The 15,908-nt window shown below is 44.5% G+C and overlaps 1 protein-coding gene across 1 annotated transcript; it reads left to right on the forward strand.

The window, feature by feature from the left end:
* Window positions 1-7,635: 7,635 nt before the first annotated feature.
* Window positions 7,636-12,686, forward strand: LOC135902008 (uncharacterized). The gene is made up of 5 exons (XM_070525300.1): window positions 7,636-7,719; window positions 7,804-7,863; window positions 8,613-8,694; window positions 9,841-9,964; window positions 12,446-12,686. The coding sequence occupies exons 3-5, from the start codon at window positions 8,634-8,636 to the stop codon at window positions 12,567-12,569; spliced, it is 309 nt and encodes a 102-aa protein (XP_070381401.1). The 5' UTR covers window positions 7,636-7,719; window positions 7,804-7,863; window positions 8,613-8,633; the 3' UTR covers window positions 12,570-12,686.
* Window positions 12,687-15,908: the final 3,222 nt, after the last annotated feature.

The raw sequence follows: 15,908 nt of genomic DNA on the forward strand, positions 1-15,908 counted from the left end.
GAAACACACGCCGCGGGCCACGTTACCGCCGCCGCTCGTCCGAGTTCATCGAGAGCCACAATGAGGGGAGGCGTGTCGTGTGCAAACAGACTGCCGCGCCGAGTAGCGGTGAGGGGGAGTGGTAGCCAGCGCCTCCTGGCGGCCGCTGTTTTGACAGCGGCCCCCGTTCAAGCGGCGGCGTAATCAGGTTACGCGGCGCCCAATGGAGCGTCTGTAACGGGCTATACGGTCCCGCTAATCGCGTTAGCGCACCTCGCTCTTATCTCTCTTCCAGATTGCAAATGAGCCGCAACTGCCGTATGTACGCGCACGTGTGTATACATGTATACCCCCTGCCTACCCCCCCTCCTCTGCCTCCCCCCCGTTCACACACATACACACGCACAATCTCCTCACGACGCCTCCAGCCAAACCACCCGCACGCACTGCACACGTCACTGGCTGTGTGTACTCAGACATACATATAAGTATACGGCCATGCGTAAGTACGTACGGCGTGGCGGGAGGGAGACAAAAGAGCGGCAACACGTACGTTGCCGGCTCGCGAGTTTCCTGAATAAACAACGGTTCGCCGAGCCGCCACGGGTTTCTCTTTCACGGTTATATAAGGAATATGCATATAAGCGCCGCGGCAGGGAAATGTTTTGAGCCCGGGTCAGTCGCTCGCATTACCACGACGAAGTTTCCCTCTGCGGTGCAGGCGTCGGATCGTCGTCGACGCAGAAATTGTGGCGGAGCTGTACTCGCCGTGTGTGTTTACTCAAACGGAGGATTTGGCCGCTGCTTCGCAGGTCGCCGAATAACGAATCGAGTTTCTTTCGGTCAGGTGCGAAAACACGCGACAGCAATGAAGCGTTCGCGCGCATTGACGGGGTGACGGTGTCGCGCGCTCAGTCGTCAGCGCGGCGAAGTGAACGCTTATTGGCTTGAAGGGACGCACGGTTAGCCGATTAGGCGGATACGAAAGTTCGGGATACACTTATGCTGCGTTCCGTACACTTGCGACGGTGAAGTGTATATTTTTTTTGCTCCTTCTCTCCCTCTTTTTTGCACAGCTGCTCTCTGGCGGGCAATCACAAGAGCGCCAGCTTAGTTGCGAAAGCTTTGAAGTGATGGTCCGCTGGAAATAATTACATATAGTGCAGGGAACACTTGGGGTTTGGTCAGTCGTCGTATTCAGTTCATCGTGTACGTTTGTGGCGCTCATTCAGTCAGCTATTTTCGACGGCAACGACGTTGTAGACGTCATCGTCTCCATAGCAAGCGGGGCGCTGGGGAGGGGGGTTAAATTTTTTTTGTTAGTCTTCTTCTTGCGTCTCAGCTTTTCGAGTATACCGAGGACGCCATGAACTAACGTGGTTGAAATGACACAGTGGATTCTGTGTGACCTAATGTACACCAACGAAGTGCTTCGGACGTTATTCAAATGGCGATTCGACCGCCGTTCGGCTGCCTCCTATATATTCAACAGTCGCCCGTAAAGCACAATCAACCATTTATTTTTTAGGCATAGTTATCCAGGCATGACACTGCAGTCTGCAACATTTATAGTAGTCTATTCAGCATTAGTTTCACTCGTAAAGCTGAGCAGGATGATGTATACTGTGTAGGTTTGATCATACAATTGTCTACTACTATTCAGTCATATCAACTGAATAGATGCACATTATAAAGGTCTTAATTTTCGTGCCAGCACTGGCGGAGTGAATAAATAAAAACCATTGGCTAGTTGCCAAAAGGGAAGCAGTGCCGAACCCACACCTATGTGCTGCACGCACGTTCGTTAAATGCCATGCAGCGGCAAATTTTTATCATTGTCACGTATCATAGACAAAACCATGTGTCGCCACTTTCACTTGGCGCGCAAGAAGTCCTAGAAATACTTGAAACAGTGCCACCAACAAAGACCAGGTTCAGATCTATTAAAGCGTATCCCCCGTGATATATGTATCTACAAGACCGTTGATCCTAGAAGGCATCGCTTTATAACCGCAAAATGCATATAATTGCCCGACAACCACAGCGAACGTTGACGGTGGATAAGGTTTCAGAGTGGCAGCGCGTCCCATTGTACGCGCTGCACCAAAACAAACCAAAGCGGCGTGTCCTCAGCAGAACGTCGCAAGGACCACAATGCACTATATACTCTGCAGAATGTTCCTTGACAAAGCAGGTTGGAAGCGTGCAGCGTGTCGTTCACCATGCTTGAATTTCTGTCGCTGTTTTTTTCATTTCGTTTTTTACTTCTTTACTGACTAAAGTGACTGCTTCTTCTCTTTCGGCCCCGAAAGAGCACATCACGGTTGCCTTGGTGTACACCCTGCCGTTGGGACAGGCGGTGCAATGGTTCGCCTTCCAAGTACAGAGGTTTCCAGAAAACGTTGCCCGTGACGGCATAGTTGCACACATATTTACTACATGTACGGCAATCGGGTCGCGTGCGCTATGCTGTACTCGACGAACCCGCAGCCTACGAAGCCCGTCTCGGCCCACACGAACTGCGTGAAGTGGTCGGCCGGTTTCTGCTTCTGTCCAGGAGGGATGCGGAAGCTGTGACGTTCCTCCGCCAGATAGTCGGTGTCCTCGATGAACCACTGCTTTATGCGACCAGCCCAGTCGGTTCCCTTGAACGGGAAGTTCCAGCCCCGGAAGGCCAGGTTCTGGCCCGCGTTTGGGAACGGGATGGTGCAAAGGTGCCGTAAGTTGTCGCAGGTGTAAAAAAAGAAAGCTCGTGTGCTTAAATTTAGGCGCGCGTTAAGGAACCCGAGGTGGCGAAAATTAATCCGGAATCCACGCTCACAGAACGGGCCTCACAATCACATCGTCGTTTTGGCGCGTTAAGCCCCAGGGCTTCATGTTAATCTTAGTTAATTGTGCGATTGAGGTAGACAACAGGCTCGCGCGCAGCATCGCGACTCCTGTATGCCTGTGTATACGATTCGCTTGCTCCACGGACGCGAGCTCGCCGTCCCCCGTCAGCCCGCGCTAGTCCTTGAGCCTGCCCAGGGCCACCATGCTGCGTTGGTAATCGTGCGTCTTCAAGATGAACAGGCGCTCCCTCGGGCTGACCCTGTTCTTCCGGGTGTCACCCGTTGGCAGGCTTGCAGGCCATGTGCGTAAGTCGCTGCCACTTGTACACTCCTCCTTGCACTCCTGGACGGCTCGCGAGGCTTGAGAGACGAGAAGCACAGGAAGCCGAGCAGAAAGCGAGACGTTGATGCTGAGTCGTCTTGAACGTGGCGCATAACCATGAGGGCGATTGGCCACAGAAGTGAGAAATTAAATTACCTATATATACGTGAAAAATACGCGGGTGAAATCACTAGAATGATTAGTGCCAGTGCTTAAAACAGAAGAAATGAGCAACATATTTGAAAGCCTAAAGGTAAAAGCTTTCGCCAAAGGCACATTGCATTAGAAGCTCATTCATTTTATCCTTGACCATTGTGACCCGCCGTGGTTGCTCAGTGGCTATGGTGTTAGGCTGCTGAGCACGAGGTCGCGGGATCGAATCCCGGCCACGGCGGCCGCATTTCGATGGGGGCCAAATGCGAAAACACCCGTGTACTTAGATTTAGGCGCACGTTAAAGAACCCCAGGTGGTCGAAATTTCCGGAGTCCTCCACTACGGCGTGCCTCATAATCAGAAAGTGGCTTTGGCACGTAAAACCCCATAATTTAATTCTTTTGACCATTGTGTAAACGATGATTTGACAACATTGGAGGCCTTGTTCTTTGCACATGAAGTCCCTCTCTATGCTTCTCTTCAGTTTTTACATCTGTTTATCTTTTGACAATAACCACGTCCGTTGGCTTTACAGTCCACGTGTGCAGAAAGACCTTCTTGCTTATGATTCTATCACCTGCATGTTAAAATATAAGAATAACCACATGTCTTCAAAGCCCTCTTATGAAATCGTTCCCTCACGCCATGCAGGCTAGTTTAGATAACCAATCGGCGAGGCTAATTTCAACCGGCTACCCGCGTTCGCTCATATATAGGAGCGGTCTCAGATACACCCCTCCAAAAGGCGAATATATTGCAAGCAGTGTAATACAACTAGTGCTACTCCTGCAGCTGATGCCACCGACTTTGCTGGAGGGAAGGTGGTAGTGTCGAGGCCTTGCACGGGGAGGCACCACCACCGCGTAATCAGATTTCTGCTGCATGGTAATATGGCTCATAATTCCTGGTTTTATGATGTTTATTTTTACATTGGAATGGCGTAGCTTGTTCAGGAATTTCTTTTTTGGTAATTAGTTTTGTTGCCACAGATGCCTGTACACTCTTCTTTTGACTACCATTTTGCTTACATAAAATGTAAGCGCTGTTTGTGGTAAATGTTCGTATCCATGATTATCTTGTAGCGGGTATGATATTTCGTGTTCCCTTCCTGTCATATAGATCCCATAGACATGGCCGAATACACCTCTGAGGTTTTGATATCCGTACACACAGTGTAAAACAAGTCCACTTGAATGTGTAGAAGGAAAACCCATTCACTTCACCTCCTGCAATTTCATTCGTAGATCGTAGATTTTTCACCGACACAAGCACTGCGGTCCCTTAACCTCCAACCACTCTTGTTGCATTATCACATCGAATATCTAAAGTTTCGTTTCCGCATGTCATCCTCAACTCCGCTTCTGGCTTTTTTGATTGCAGTCATATATAACACTTGCTAAAGAAAGTTGTACTCGTAGCTGTCATGAGTTGAAACCAATGCGTTTTTTGCCTATTCTAACTCGTTCAAACACAACTGTTTCCCACGTACAATAGAACAGTGGAATGCATTGTCTGGTACTGTTCGCCCCTTGCCATTAAGCGAGTGTTTAGTCGCTATAAGAGAGTACTTCCCGAATACGTTGCTTTTGTCACCTGTGTCTACCTTTTCTTTGCTTTTGTTCCGTTGCCTACATTAACTGCTCCACCTGTTTGCTTGTGTTTTCCAAAGACCATTTGTTAATTTGCCGTTCTCTAGTTTGTTATCTGTTCTGCAGTAGTAAAAAAGTTGATGATGTTGGCGAAGAAAAACGACCAAGAGGGCTCTCCCATATTTGAAAAAGGAAATTGAGATCAATTCAATCAATCAGCAACTACCTTTCATCTATTGGCTGTTTCCCTTCAATTTTTTTCCTCCTCCATCAACTAACCGATGGGTACGAAAGGGATATATTATTTAGCTAGTACTTAAACTTAACTATTCGTAAATTAAATTAGGTAAGTTTTATCGTGAACTTGTGCCTATAGTGGTCGAAAAGATTCATAAATAATAGACCGGCTACGATGCCAAAACTGGAGGTCTTGCACTAGCTCTATGCGACGTCATAAATTTTGACAGTGTTTTCCAGGGGCCACATTATTAACTCCTAATAAGAAACTAAGAAAATATTTATCCTAAATGTCCAATAATCCTGCCTGGCAAATGAAGTGAAGATTTTCCAGCTCCAAAAGAAACCACATACTGTGAATCGATGTCGTCACATTGACGAAAAATGCTCCGAGGTTATCAAAGTAAATGTTTTCCTTTGACAGGTCAGCAGGCCGTCGCATGTTGCTCCAATTCACCAACGTGGCTTTCATATTAGCGATTTGACCCGCGGACTTGCAACGAAACTAAAAAGCGAAGGCGTGCCCTTATTGCTATGGGCGACCTTGCCCCCCGCATCAGCAGCATTTGTTGCAGAGCCAAAGGTGCGAGTGGTGGCAGAAACTCATGGAAGGCAACCGCTAGTTTCGTTTTTGAATTCGACCCAGCCACCCTGCTGATGGACGGCTGGCTAAGCTAAATATAAACGATAAAATCGTATGAACTAAAATGTGTTGATAGTGCTTTCTGTTGCAGTATTTTTATAACTAGTACCATGCTAAAAAATGAAAAAAAAATTTATTACGTGAAAGAAATGAAAACGCTTTTCATATTCTCATTGTCAGTCTGCCAGATTGTTCTGAAAGGGCGAGTTGCCTGGCAGCTGCTCAGCTCGGCTGCGGCTCAGTCGATCATCATCATCATCATCATAATCATCATCATCATCATCATCATCATCACTTATTGGTCCTTATAGACCCCTGGAAGGAGCATTACATAAGGGGGGGCGGAACATCGAACACAACAACGTAGGTCACTGTCAAACATTGTCACAATCAGTGATCAGCAGGATATATACAGAAAAAAAAGTTAAAAAAAAACCCCTTTAAATAAGGATTAAACACATATGCACATATGCGTGTTTTAAGTATTGTCGAGTGTTGTGCGCGTTGTCAGGGGAAATGAGGGAGTGCGTGAGGTCGCCGATTGAATCTTTACGCTGTCAACCACCAGGGAATGAACTGGCGCTGAACGTATAGGCCTGACGTAATTGTGACGCTATTTCACCTGGCCAATGGGAGACTCCGCGGCTTCCCCATGGCCTTGGCGGCAGCCTTTGCAGCCAACATCAATTTGATTTGCTTGCGCGAACGAACGCACTCTTGAGGCCACTGTTCTCGCAAGTTAGACGGTTGGAGTCTTATTTTTCACGGTGCTGGTTCGCTTCAGTTGGTTCTCACCCACTCGATGTCGCTCATGTTAGCTTAAACGGACATTAAAGAGAAACACTAAATCACTTTAGGCTGATCAAGTATTTTTCGATGACCACGTATTTCGCTGATTTTGTGCTGATAGGTCGATTATTAAAAGAGAAAATGAAGCTCAAAGTTAACTTCATTTTCTAATTTCGCGCCGAGACCATAGTGCCTGCGCGCCAGTGGAACGTCACAGATTTCAAAGCATTCTTTTTGTATTTGGGCCGTTGCGACATTGTAAAGGGTTTCGTAACTTGCCAAGTTTAGTCCTCGCCTCTTATAAATTATAAAGGAAGCTGTGTTTTCCGACGAACACAAAAAAGAAACACGCACACACACACACGCACACACACAAATGACCTACAGTGTAAAATAATTGACACCCTTAAAAGTGAAGAAAGGTGTAAATGTGTCTATAACTCACACCCTTAGGGTGTTATCTGTATAACGGACACCCTAAGGGTCTGAGTTATATACAAATTTACACCCTTTTTCACTTTTTAGGGTGTAAATTATTTTACAGTGTAGGCCTGAACAGACGCCGTCAAAATTCGTGACGTCGCGTCGAGCTGGAGAGGCAATTTCGACTTGCGTGTTTCCGGCTTTTCTAGATCGCGTAACTTGTCTTTTCTGGTAAGAGTGACTCTGTTGGTATTGTCGTAGGTTAAGCTACGAATAGAGCTAAACTTATTTTTTTCCCTTTTGTTGAAAAAGTTGGGAGGAGCACGAAAAACATAATATTCAACGGAGTCAGCAGCGTAACTGCGATTACTAGATTGATATCGCTACTGCCGTCTCTCTCACCACCGCCATATTCACGTATGGCGTTCCTGAAATGCCAAGGTGGTTGCTACTTGTTTTCATCCGGAAACATGCCTCATTGAATAAACCCTAATAATTCACGTCATTAATAAAGTAATCATATTCAAGAACTCTGTCGGATAACTAGGCCACAAGCACGGCTGAAGCGACCCGGTCGCTCCCTGTCTTTAGATAAAGCGCACTCATGTGCATTGTATGGGGCAGTGGCGAACCATGATAACTTCGGATAGCGATGGGCCGCTCTTCGTTCTTATCGGAAGCGGGAGAAGAGGCGAAGAACGAAACATTTTGTTTTAGAGTTGAGGGCCTGGAACGATGAGATAGTGACGGCGGTAATTCTCCCGTGAAATACAAAGGTAAGATGCTGGGTTGAACGCCTGTAATTGAGCAAGGCCTTCCCGCTATTTCTTCGACAGCGAGTTGCGCAGAAGCTGCCTGGAAAGACCGTGCGCCGAAGGAGTCCACGTCGACTGCCGGTGAGCCCTGTTCGTGAGATACAGATGACTGGACGTGCAGTTGTGTTCGTGTCTGCCCGAAAATAATTGCTTCGAAGCCAGGCTTACAGTTTGTGCACGTTTGCGATGATCCTTTATGCGACGTCGTAACTAGAACAGAATAAGAGTTGCACTCGCCTATGTTTGTTCTTTGCGAAGTTTAAGCTCTTGAGTGTCCGAGCCTGGGAAGCAGCAGCAGCACAACAATGGACTTCACCAGGTTCATTAAATGTAGCCGTGCTATAAGAACTACCGTGCCTGTTTCTTCGGGAGTGTTGCGTTTTATGTTGCGCTGTTCCTAAGTGACTCACTTGAAAGCTGACTAGTCATCACGTGACCGCTGATTGGAGCCTTAATTAGATATTGAATACAACATAGGTATACGAAATTTATGCTAGCTTGCTGCTAGTAGGAATTGCGTCAGAGTGTTAGGAGAAGCGATAAATCTTTCACGCGGGGAGCATAGCAGTTGGCTAGAAAAAGTGTTGTGTTGCTTGGTTGACAGCGTGAAGCGGTCAAATTTGCGAGAGTTGCTTTGAAGTGTAGTCAGATGCTAACAGCCTGCGCAATTTGGACACAACGTCATTGTAATATACCTGGAGATGGTGCCTCAAAAGTGCACGCATTTAGGACTTACTAAAGCCCATCTTCATGCCTAAAGCAACGTGAATATGCATTGAGTTTATCATTTGAATATAAAATTTGAAATATTACTCTGGCATCTTCTCTAGGGAACAGGAGTACCAAGGAACATGTTGCGAGCCACTCTGTTTGTCGTCATACTTTGTGGTGCGGTGCTTTGTAGGAGTACGGGTGAGTCAACTTTCCATCTTCAACCCGGTAGATCACGGGCCATGATAAAGAAATCACTGGCACGAAAAAAAATGGGTTGTAGAGAATCTAACCCATCAACCCTAACGTGTCCTGTAAAAAAAAATTGACGTCCAAGATAAATTTTAACGGAAGCAAGAAATTGTGCTGCCATCAAGTTGAATATCACGATGGAAGGTTGTCTTTTTTGAATGTAGTGGTTACACGTATTCTTTTCAAATCGCTCATATATCCCACGAATATGCTCACGACGACGTAGTTGCATTGATTTGTTTAATCCGCGACTTCTTTCTTTGTGTACGATGTATGTGGTTGTGGTATACAGAGTGTCCCAGCTTTCATGCAACACGCTTTTTTTAAACAGGCGGGCCATTATACATGAAGATAGCCACCTCGATATTACAACAATGTGCGAAGATAGATAACCAAGTGCATAACCAAGTGCATGACCAAGTGCGTTTCATGTGTGCGAATGATGCGCTAATCTGGGACTGCAGAAATGCTGTTGAGGTGTAATGCATAATTATCAGCTCAAGGAACAGTAGTTGTCAGCGCCGTCTACAGGCTGTAATATTTAGTAAAAAAGATTAATAATAAAAGAAATCAACATTGGTACCAGGTATTGAAAGGAAAATGACAGGTTTCACCTTAAGACAAAGTCACTTGTCTGAAGCACGTATCAGATGTTCGTCTCCAAACTAATTCTTTCAGAGGAGTTTTAGCAATGTGGTGCTTAGTTATAACACAAAAAAAAGAGCCAGAAAGTGATTCTTGTATGTTTCCCTCAGTAAACTTCAGTTCAAGAAACAGGTGGTCACTGTTTATCGCCCCCTTGTGATGTTCGCCAGCGCGAATAAACTTTTGCAGGATATTTGTTTCTATGTTCTCACTGTATCAAAGAATTACTCACTTTTCCATAGCCACCAGGTACACGAAAGAACGTCCTCAAAGTGGAGTGAAACAGCTGTATTATCAGCTCAAACAAAGATAGACGTGAACATGGGGGTGAAGGCGTGATCTGGCTGTATGTTTGTTTCTACGCAATATTTGTAGTGAACCGGTGAGCCCCGAAGAAATCCGCAAATGTGATTGGAATATAATGCTGGTGTTTTTTTCTTCCTTTAACAGGCTTGAAAGGATCGCCTGTATGCGTCAAGCCAGACTGTTCCACACACCGAAATAGACAGAATATGAGTTGTACGAACCCATGCGAGGGATACTTCTGCAAGGATGGACGTCTCATGACTCTCAAGTAATCCCAATGTTACTTTTAAGAAAATCTGCATTTATAACACTTTCCCTTTCGCTGTGTGCCTTACCCGCCATGGTTGCTCAGTGGCTATGGTGTTGTGCTGCTGAGCACGAGGTCGCGGGATCGAATCCCGTCCACGGCGGCCGCATTTCGATGGGGGCGAAAACACCCGTGTGCTTAGATTTAGGTGCACGTTAAAGAACCCCAGGTGGTCAAAATTTCCGGAGTCCTCCACTACGGCGTGCCTCATAATCAGAAAGTGGTTTTGGCACGTAAAACCCCAAATATTATTATTATTATTATTATTACTGTGTGCCTTGTTTTCAGCAATACTCTCAATTTTAAAGCTACAAGAAGCGCAAATAAAATCTGTCTAGATAAGCACGCAGGACTCGAAGAATAGCATATATTTCTTGCTAGCGACAGGACTGCGGTAAGCGAGAAGACAAAGTCCACCTAAAGGAACGCTTACTCTGCAGGGCGTATCAATTAACTCGTGCCAACAAACCTTGCAAAAAGCCACGTGCGCATTACGAGGATCAACCAACTTGGTATTATTCACTGGCTTTTTGAGCAACTCGATGTATTTTTTGTATGAGCTTAGGTAATAGCAATACTTAGCTTTTCCGAGCTGCATAGAAATTGCGCCAGATTAAAAAAAAGTACCACGGGACTAGACACTCGTGCGCTACGACATACTTTGCTCTCAAACAGCCTACCAAAGAATGATCGATGCGGCACGCGTACCGAATGCATCGATCAATCATATATATATATATATATATATATATATATATATATATATATATATATATATATATATATATATATATATATATATATATATATATATATATATATATATATATATCTTGGAGAGATATTCAGATTATTTTTCGCATTGCACCTAAGTACATAATTAGTCTTAGTTAATAAACCATATTTTCAAATAATATGGTTAGATGAAAAGGATCAATGAGAAAATTGTAGCGCAACAGAAAAACACTCTCGATACAGCTTTCTGTTATGCAACACGTACTACGCAAAAGTGTTTTTTTTTTCCGAGCGTAAAAGAAGCCGCAGATACACGCACATTTAAGACGTAAATTTCGTCACTGGATGTATCCCTCTGACGAGAATGTGGGGCTGGACTTCCCGCACTTCTCACACGCTCGGTTTCCGTGTACGCTGAGTAGAAGGGCCAAGTCTGACAATTAATGTCTCACTGTGCGTGGAATTTAGAGTTAAGTACATGAGTTTGCGTTTAAAAAAGACTGTCTCCGCTTCCGCCTTATAAATAATTACCGCAAATGCCGGAGTTTAGAAGTTAAATACTGCCTTTTTGTTAAGTGGACATCCTGTGTGGGTGTCTTTCTGGCGTTTAATGCAGCCCTCGCAATAGTATCTCTGGGCGAATAGACCACTTGCGCTGCTGTCACAGTGCAATTTTAAAACATCCGTCAATATTCAAAAGAAAAGAAAAATATTATAGGGTTTTCAGGTAAGACAGCTAAGGTTAGGGGAATATAGTTGATAACACGAGTGGTTCTAAAAGGGGCTTAACTGAAGCCTGAAACGGGTTTTACAAGATGTTTCGGATTTACCGACCAGTTTGTTTTGCAATGCGAAATCGAAAGCAGATAACTGTTCAGGAGAAAACTATTTCAGTGGTGGTCGGTGTGCCAGAAAAGTAACTGAACCATTTTCGACGAGGTTGTTTTGGATTCACGAGAGAAAGGTAAAGTACAAATGTAGATAAAGCTAAATACAAAAAAAATTCTATGTGCTCGAACATTCCTCTATATTATATGGTCTATGAGCCAGTAACTGTGCAGAGGCAGAAAAACCGGCGCAGAGAATGAATAGAAACAATCGAACTGTTTTTTGGACGAACTGCTGCTATGAAAGGGAACGATCTGAAGTGAAGGCGCTAAAACGACGGTGGACGAAGAACACATACACATACACAGGGCGCCTGTGTGTGTGTGTGTGTCCCAACTATCCGCCCAACTATCGCCCAACTAACTAACGCCCAACTAACTAACCAACTAACACCCAACTATCCATCCTAACGCTGAAAGGGAAGAAACACATGCGACAGTGAGTGCGGCAAGGACGGTCACGGCCGTCGAGTATTTATGCACGTGTTATTGTACGTACAAGTGCCGTCAATGCTACACTAGTCGGTTCAAGAACCTGCTCAGGTGCTTGTTCGACGAGCGTATATTATGCATGTTGTAGGTTCTACGTCACTATAGAAGCGATGACAATGTTTGTGAAGGTTCATATAGAGCACGGGCGTTTTGTAAGCGAGCAACAGGAATAAAGTCATTATTCTGGCAAAGACATTGCATACATTGTGGGTGCATACGACCAGTTGTCTTTGTGAGATCCAGAAATCATTTTAAAGAGAGCGGGGAAATAAACGAGATGGATGAACGAACATTGCTTCAGTTAAGTGTTATCTTTCTTCTGCAACAGGTGCATAGGAGCGGACGACCCACTCTGCGATACTCCTTACGGTGGGACTGGACCGTATCCTGATTGTTGTGGCCCAGTGAGGTGCAGCGAATCCGCAGGAAAGGGCGGATCTCGAAGGCCTTGAATGACTTCGAGACCTCGGTCTGAAAAAAACTGGAAGGATACAAGTTCGCATTGACTGAGCACAGGCGACTAAGAGGGAGCGCAAGGAAGTTTCAGAAAAAATCAGACAGTTCCATAATCTCGTGTCTTTCTTGCAATTCATGTGTGTGAGAATTCAATTACCACACCACTGGAAATTAATCAAATTTTGATTGCAAAGGACATGTGACTGTTTCTGTTACACTACCCGATTCCCATAAAAATAACGTAAATAAATAAGTAATAGACGGCTTCAGCAGGGCAGGAAATCGAACCTATATCTACCTCGTGTCCAGCAGGATAGCTCCATGGCAGGTGACCCACTGCCATGGGCGGAGCCGCGAAATCGATGACGCTCTCCGCCGACGAAACCATACCACCAAACAGAATTCCCAGTCGACACGATTTTTTTTTATTCACATACCCTAAAGGTCCTTTACAGGCATTACATAGGGAGTTAAAAAATACAATGAAGTGATCATATTGCATAACACAGTGAACATTTAGAAAAGCATAAACAAACATACGCTCAGGAAAACAGGGAACATATCAGTATAAAAACAAGTTTTTGTGAAGACGCACACATGTGGACCACAATTCTCAAGACAATGTAAAAAAATGCACTTCTGATAATAATCTATTAAGGACCAGCACAGAGTAAGCACTTCAGTTTGTTCAAAAATGCGTCGTAATTATTTTCGGAAATGATTTCTGCAGGTAGTTTATTCCAATGATAAATGGCAAGGAACAATGGTGAATGACGCATAAGTTTGGTGTGAGCTATCTTGGGTTGCATTTTGAGGCAGTGGTCTACTCGGGGGAAAATGCGATGTGCTGGTTTGATATGAGATTCTGTGAACGTTGAAGGATTGTGATAAAGCTTGTGAAAGTGACATAGCAGGGTGACAAGTCTTCGCTTTTCAAGTGAGCTTAAATTTAGAGATGATTTAATATCTGTGATGCTGGAGTAGCGAGCGTATTTCCTTGTGATAAACCTAGAAGCCTTATTTTGAAGTGATTCCAGTTTATCAGCAAGATAAGCTTGATGCGGGTTCCAGATGAAACTGGCATATTCTAGTTGAGATCTGACTAAAGTTGTGTATGCTAAGAGTTTGGTTGCCTGATTTGCAAAGTACAAGTTACGCCTAATGAAACCGAGGGTTTTGGATGCTTTGGTGGTTATATATTCAATGTGTTTGTGCCATGTCAAATCAGAAGTAATATGGACACCTAGGTATTTGATTGCAGGAACTTTTTCAATGGCCACGTTACCGATAGAATAAAAGATGGGTTGCGTGACTCTAGCCGTCGTAAATGTTACAAGTTTAGTTTTTGAAACGTTTATTTCCATATGCCATTGTTCGCACCACTTAGCGATTTTGTCAAGATCTGATTGCAAAGCATTAGTGTCATTAGGGTCAGTAATCTTTCTGTAAATAACACAGTCGTCTGCAAATAGTCTAATTGTAGAAGTGAGGTTGCTGCTTATGTCATTAATGTAAATGAGGAAGAGGATCGGCCCGAGCACCGAACCTTGAGGCACACCAGACTTTACATGGGTTAGTTCGGAGCAACATTCATTAGCAGACACGAACTGCTGTCTGTAAGTTAAAAAGTTAACTATCCAGTTCAAGACATTGTTGTTTATGTTTAGATTTCCAAGTTTAAATATAAGACGATTGTGAGCAACTTTGTCGAACGCTTTGACAAAGTCGATGAATACGGTATCAATTTTCATTAAATGGTGTATAGCGTCGTGCAGGTCGGCCACGAGTTCAAATAACTGTGACTCGCAGGAACGGCCACACAAGAATCCGTGCTGGTTTCCAAAAAAAAAGTTCTGCTGACTTAGGTACTTCATTATTGCTGATGATATGATGTGTTCCAGAATTTTGCAAGGTATACTCGTTAATGAGATGGGCCTGTAATTTGAAAGGACAGAAGAATCTCCAGATTTAAATATAGGTATAATGCGTGCGATTTTCCAAGCGTCAGGCACAATTCCTGTATCAATGGATTGCTGAAAAATTGGGACGAGTATGCGAGCTATCACTGGTTTCATTAACTAAAGCAATATTGGACAAATGTCATCGGGTCCGGGGGCTGAATTACTCGGTAAGTTGAACATGAAGATACCTTTTCCACCCCCTCCCTTCCCCCAAAACTCACCACTACATGCCAGCCGTGTTCATAGTTCACGTTCACGTGGAAGGCATCGTCGAGGTCGACCTGCACTTATTGCTAGACTGCGAAATATGCGTCACAAGGCGAATAATCGTTACATAGAGTTACGTAGTTGCATAGCTACTCACATAGAGGGACAGCGAGGGTGTTTTTTTTTGCATTTTTAAAGATGTCGGCGTTATATTGCTATGTGACGTTTCAGGGAAGAAAGAAAGATTGTCTTTATTCTTCGAATTATAATGTGCTTTGTAGCAAACGGTGCTAAAGGCTTCAAAAAGCTGGAACAATATATATATTTTTTAGTTGCCTTTAGATTATCATGAAGCGTTGCTGCGCAAGTCGTTGTCGGTTTCAGTGGCTGGTGTAAAAAAGGTCCCCCCCCGCCCCCATTTGGGAACACCTCCGAAATTCTTAAACTGTGCGCCACAAAAGTAAGTGCAAGCACCTCGTGAAGCCTACGACGAAAGACGTCAACACTCTGCGATTGATTTAAATGCCGCCGGAAATAGGAAATTCAGAAAAAGTAATAGGTGACATCGTAAATAGACCTAATACTGAAACCAAAATAACGTGAATTGTGCTTAAACTAAACCGAAAATTCGGCTATAATAGGCAAAAAAAAATTGGGTTATAGGAGTGAGATAGAACGCAATATGACATACACGCAAAATTAAAATTTTGTTCCAGTGTTGTTCTCCCAACACTCCCATTTTCCCACTCTGCCACCTCTCTGCTGTTACCAATCTCCCTGAGAAATTCTGTAATGCTTCCCTCTCCCAATATTCGCAACCCGGGTGAATAGACTGCGGAAATGGTCCTTGTTTGGCGCAACAGAAGTGGCCAGTCGATGACTCGGTCTCGGGTAGAATTTCCGCGCTCCAGCTCGGTGGGGTGACATTCGCTCTTCTCCCGCCAGATTGCACTTGCCGCCCACAAGAGTAGGTTTCAGGAACTCGCGATAGATGGCGCATGCTGCTCAGCTGTGAATCTGTGAAATCTGCGAATCTGGACAGCTGTGAAGCTGTGAAAACAGTGGACAGTAACAGTACAGGGCCAGGAAATATGTCGGGTAAAAGAATGTAAGTACCTCGGTATATGAATAAACGAAGGCATTATATTTATGGAAACACAGGAAAAA

This window comes from Dermacentor albipictus, chromosome 9, assembly GCF_038994185.2.
Source record: "Dermacentor albipictus isolate Rhodes 1998 colony chromosome 9, USDA_Dalb.pri_finalv2, whole genome shotgun sequence".
In the NCBI taxonomy this organism is placed as follows: Eukaryota; Metazoa; Arthropoda; class Arachnida; order Ixodida; family Ixodidae; genus Dermacentor; species Dermacentor albipictus.

Bases quoted from the DNA above. Each gene is read 5' to 3' on its own strand.
- LOC135902008 (XM_070525300.1), top strand. From the start codon at position 8,634: ATGTTGCGAGCCACTCTGTTTGTCGTCATACTTTGTGGTGCGGTGCTT. The intron at 8,695-9,840 runs GTGAGTCAACTT...TTCCTTTAACAG, and splicing joins GGTGCTTTGTAGGAGTACGG to GCTTGAAAGGATCGCCTGTA. The intron at 9,965-12,445 runs GTAATCCCAATG...CTTCTGCAACAG, and splicing joins GGACGTCTCATGACTCTCAA to GTGCATAGGAGCGGACGACC.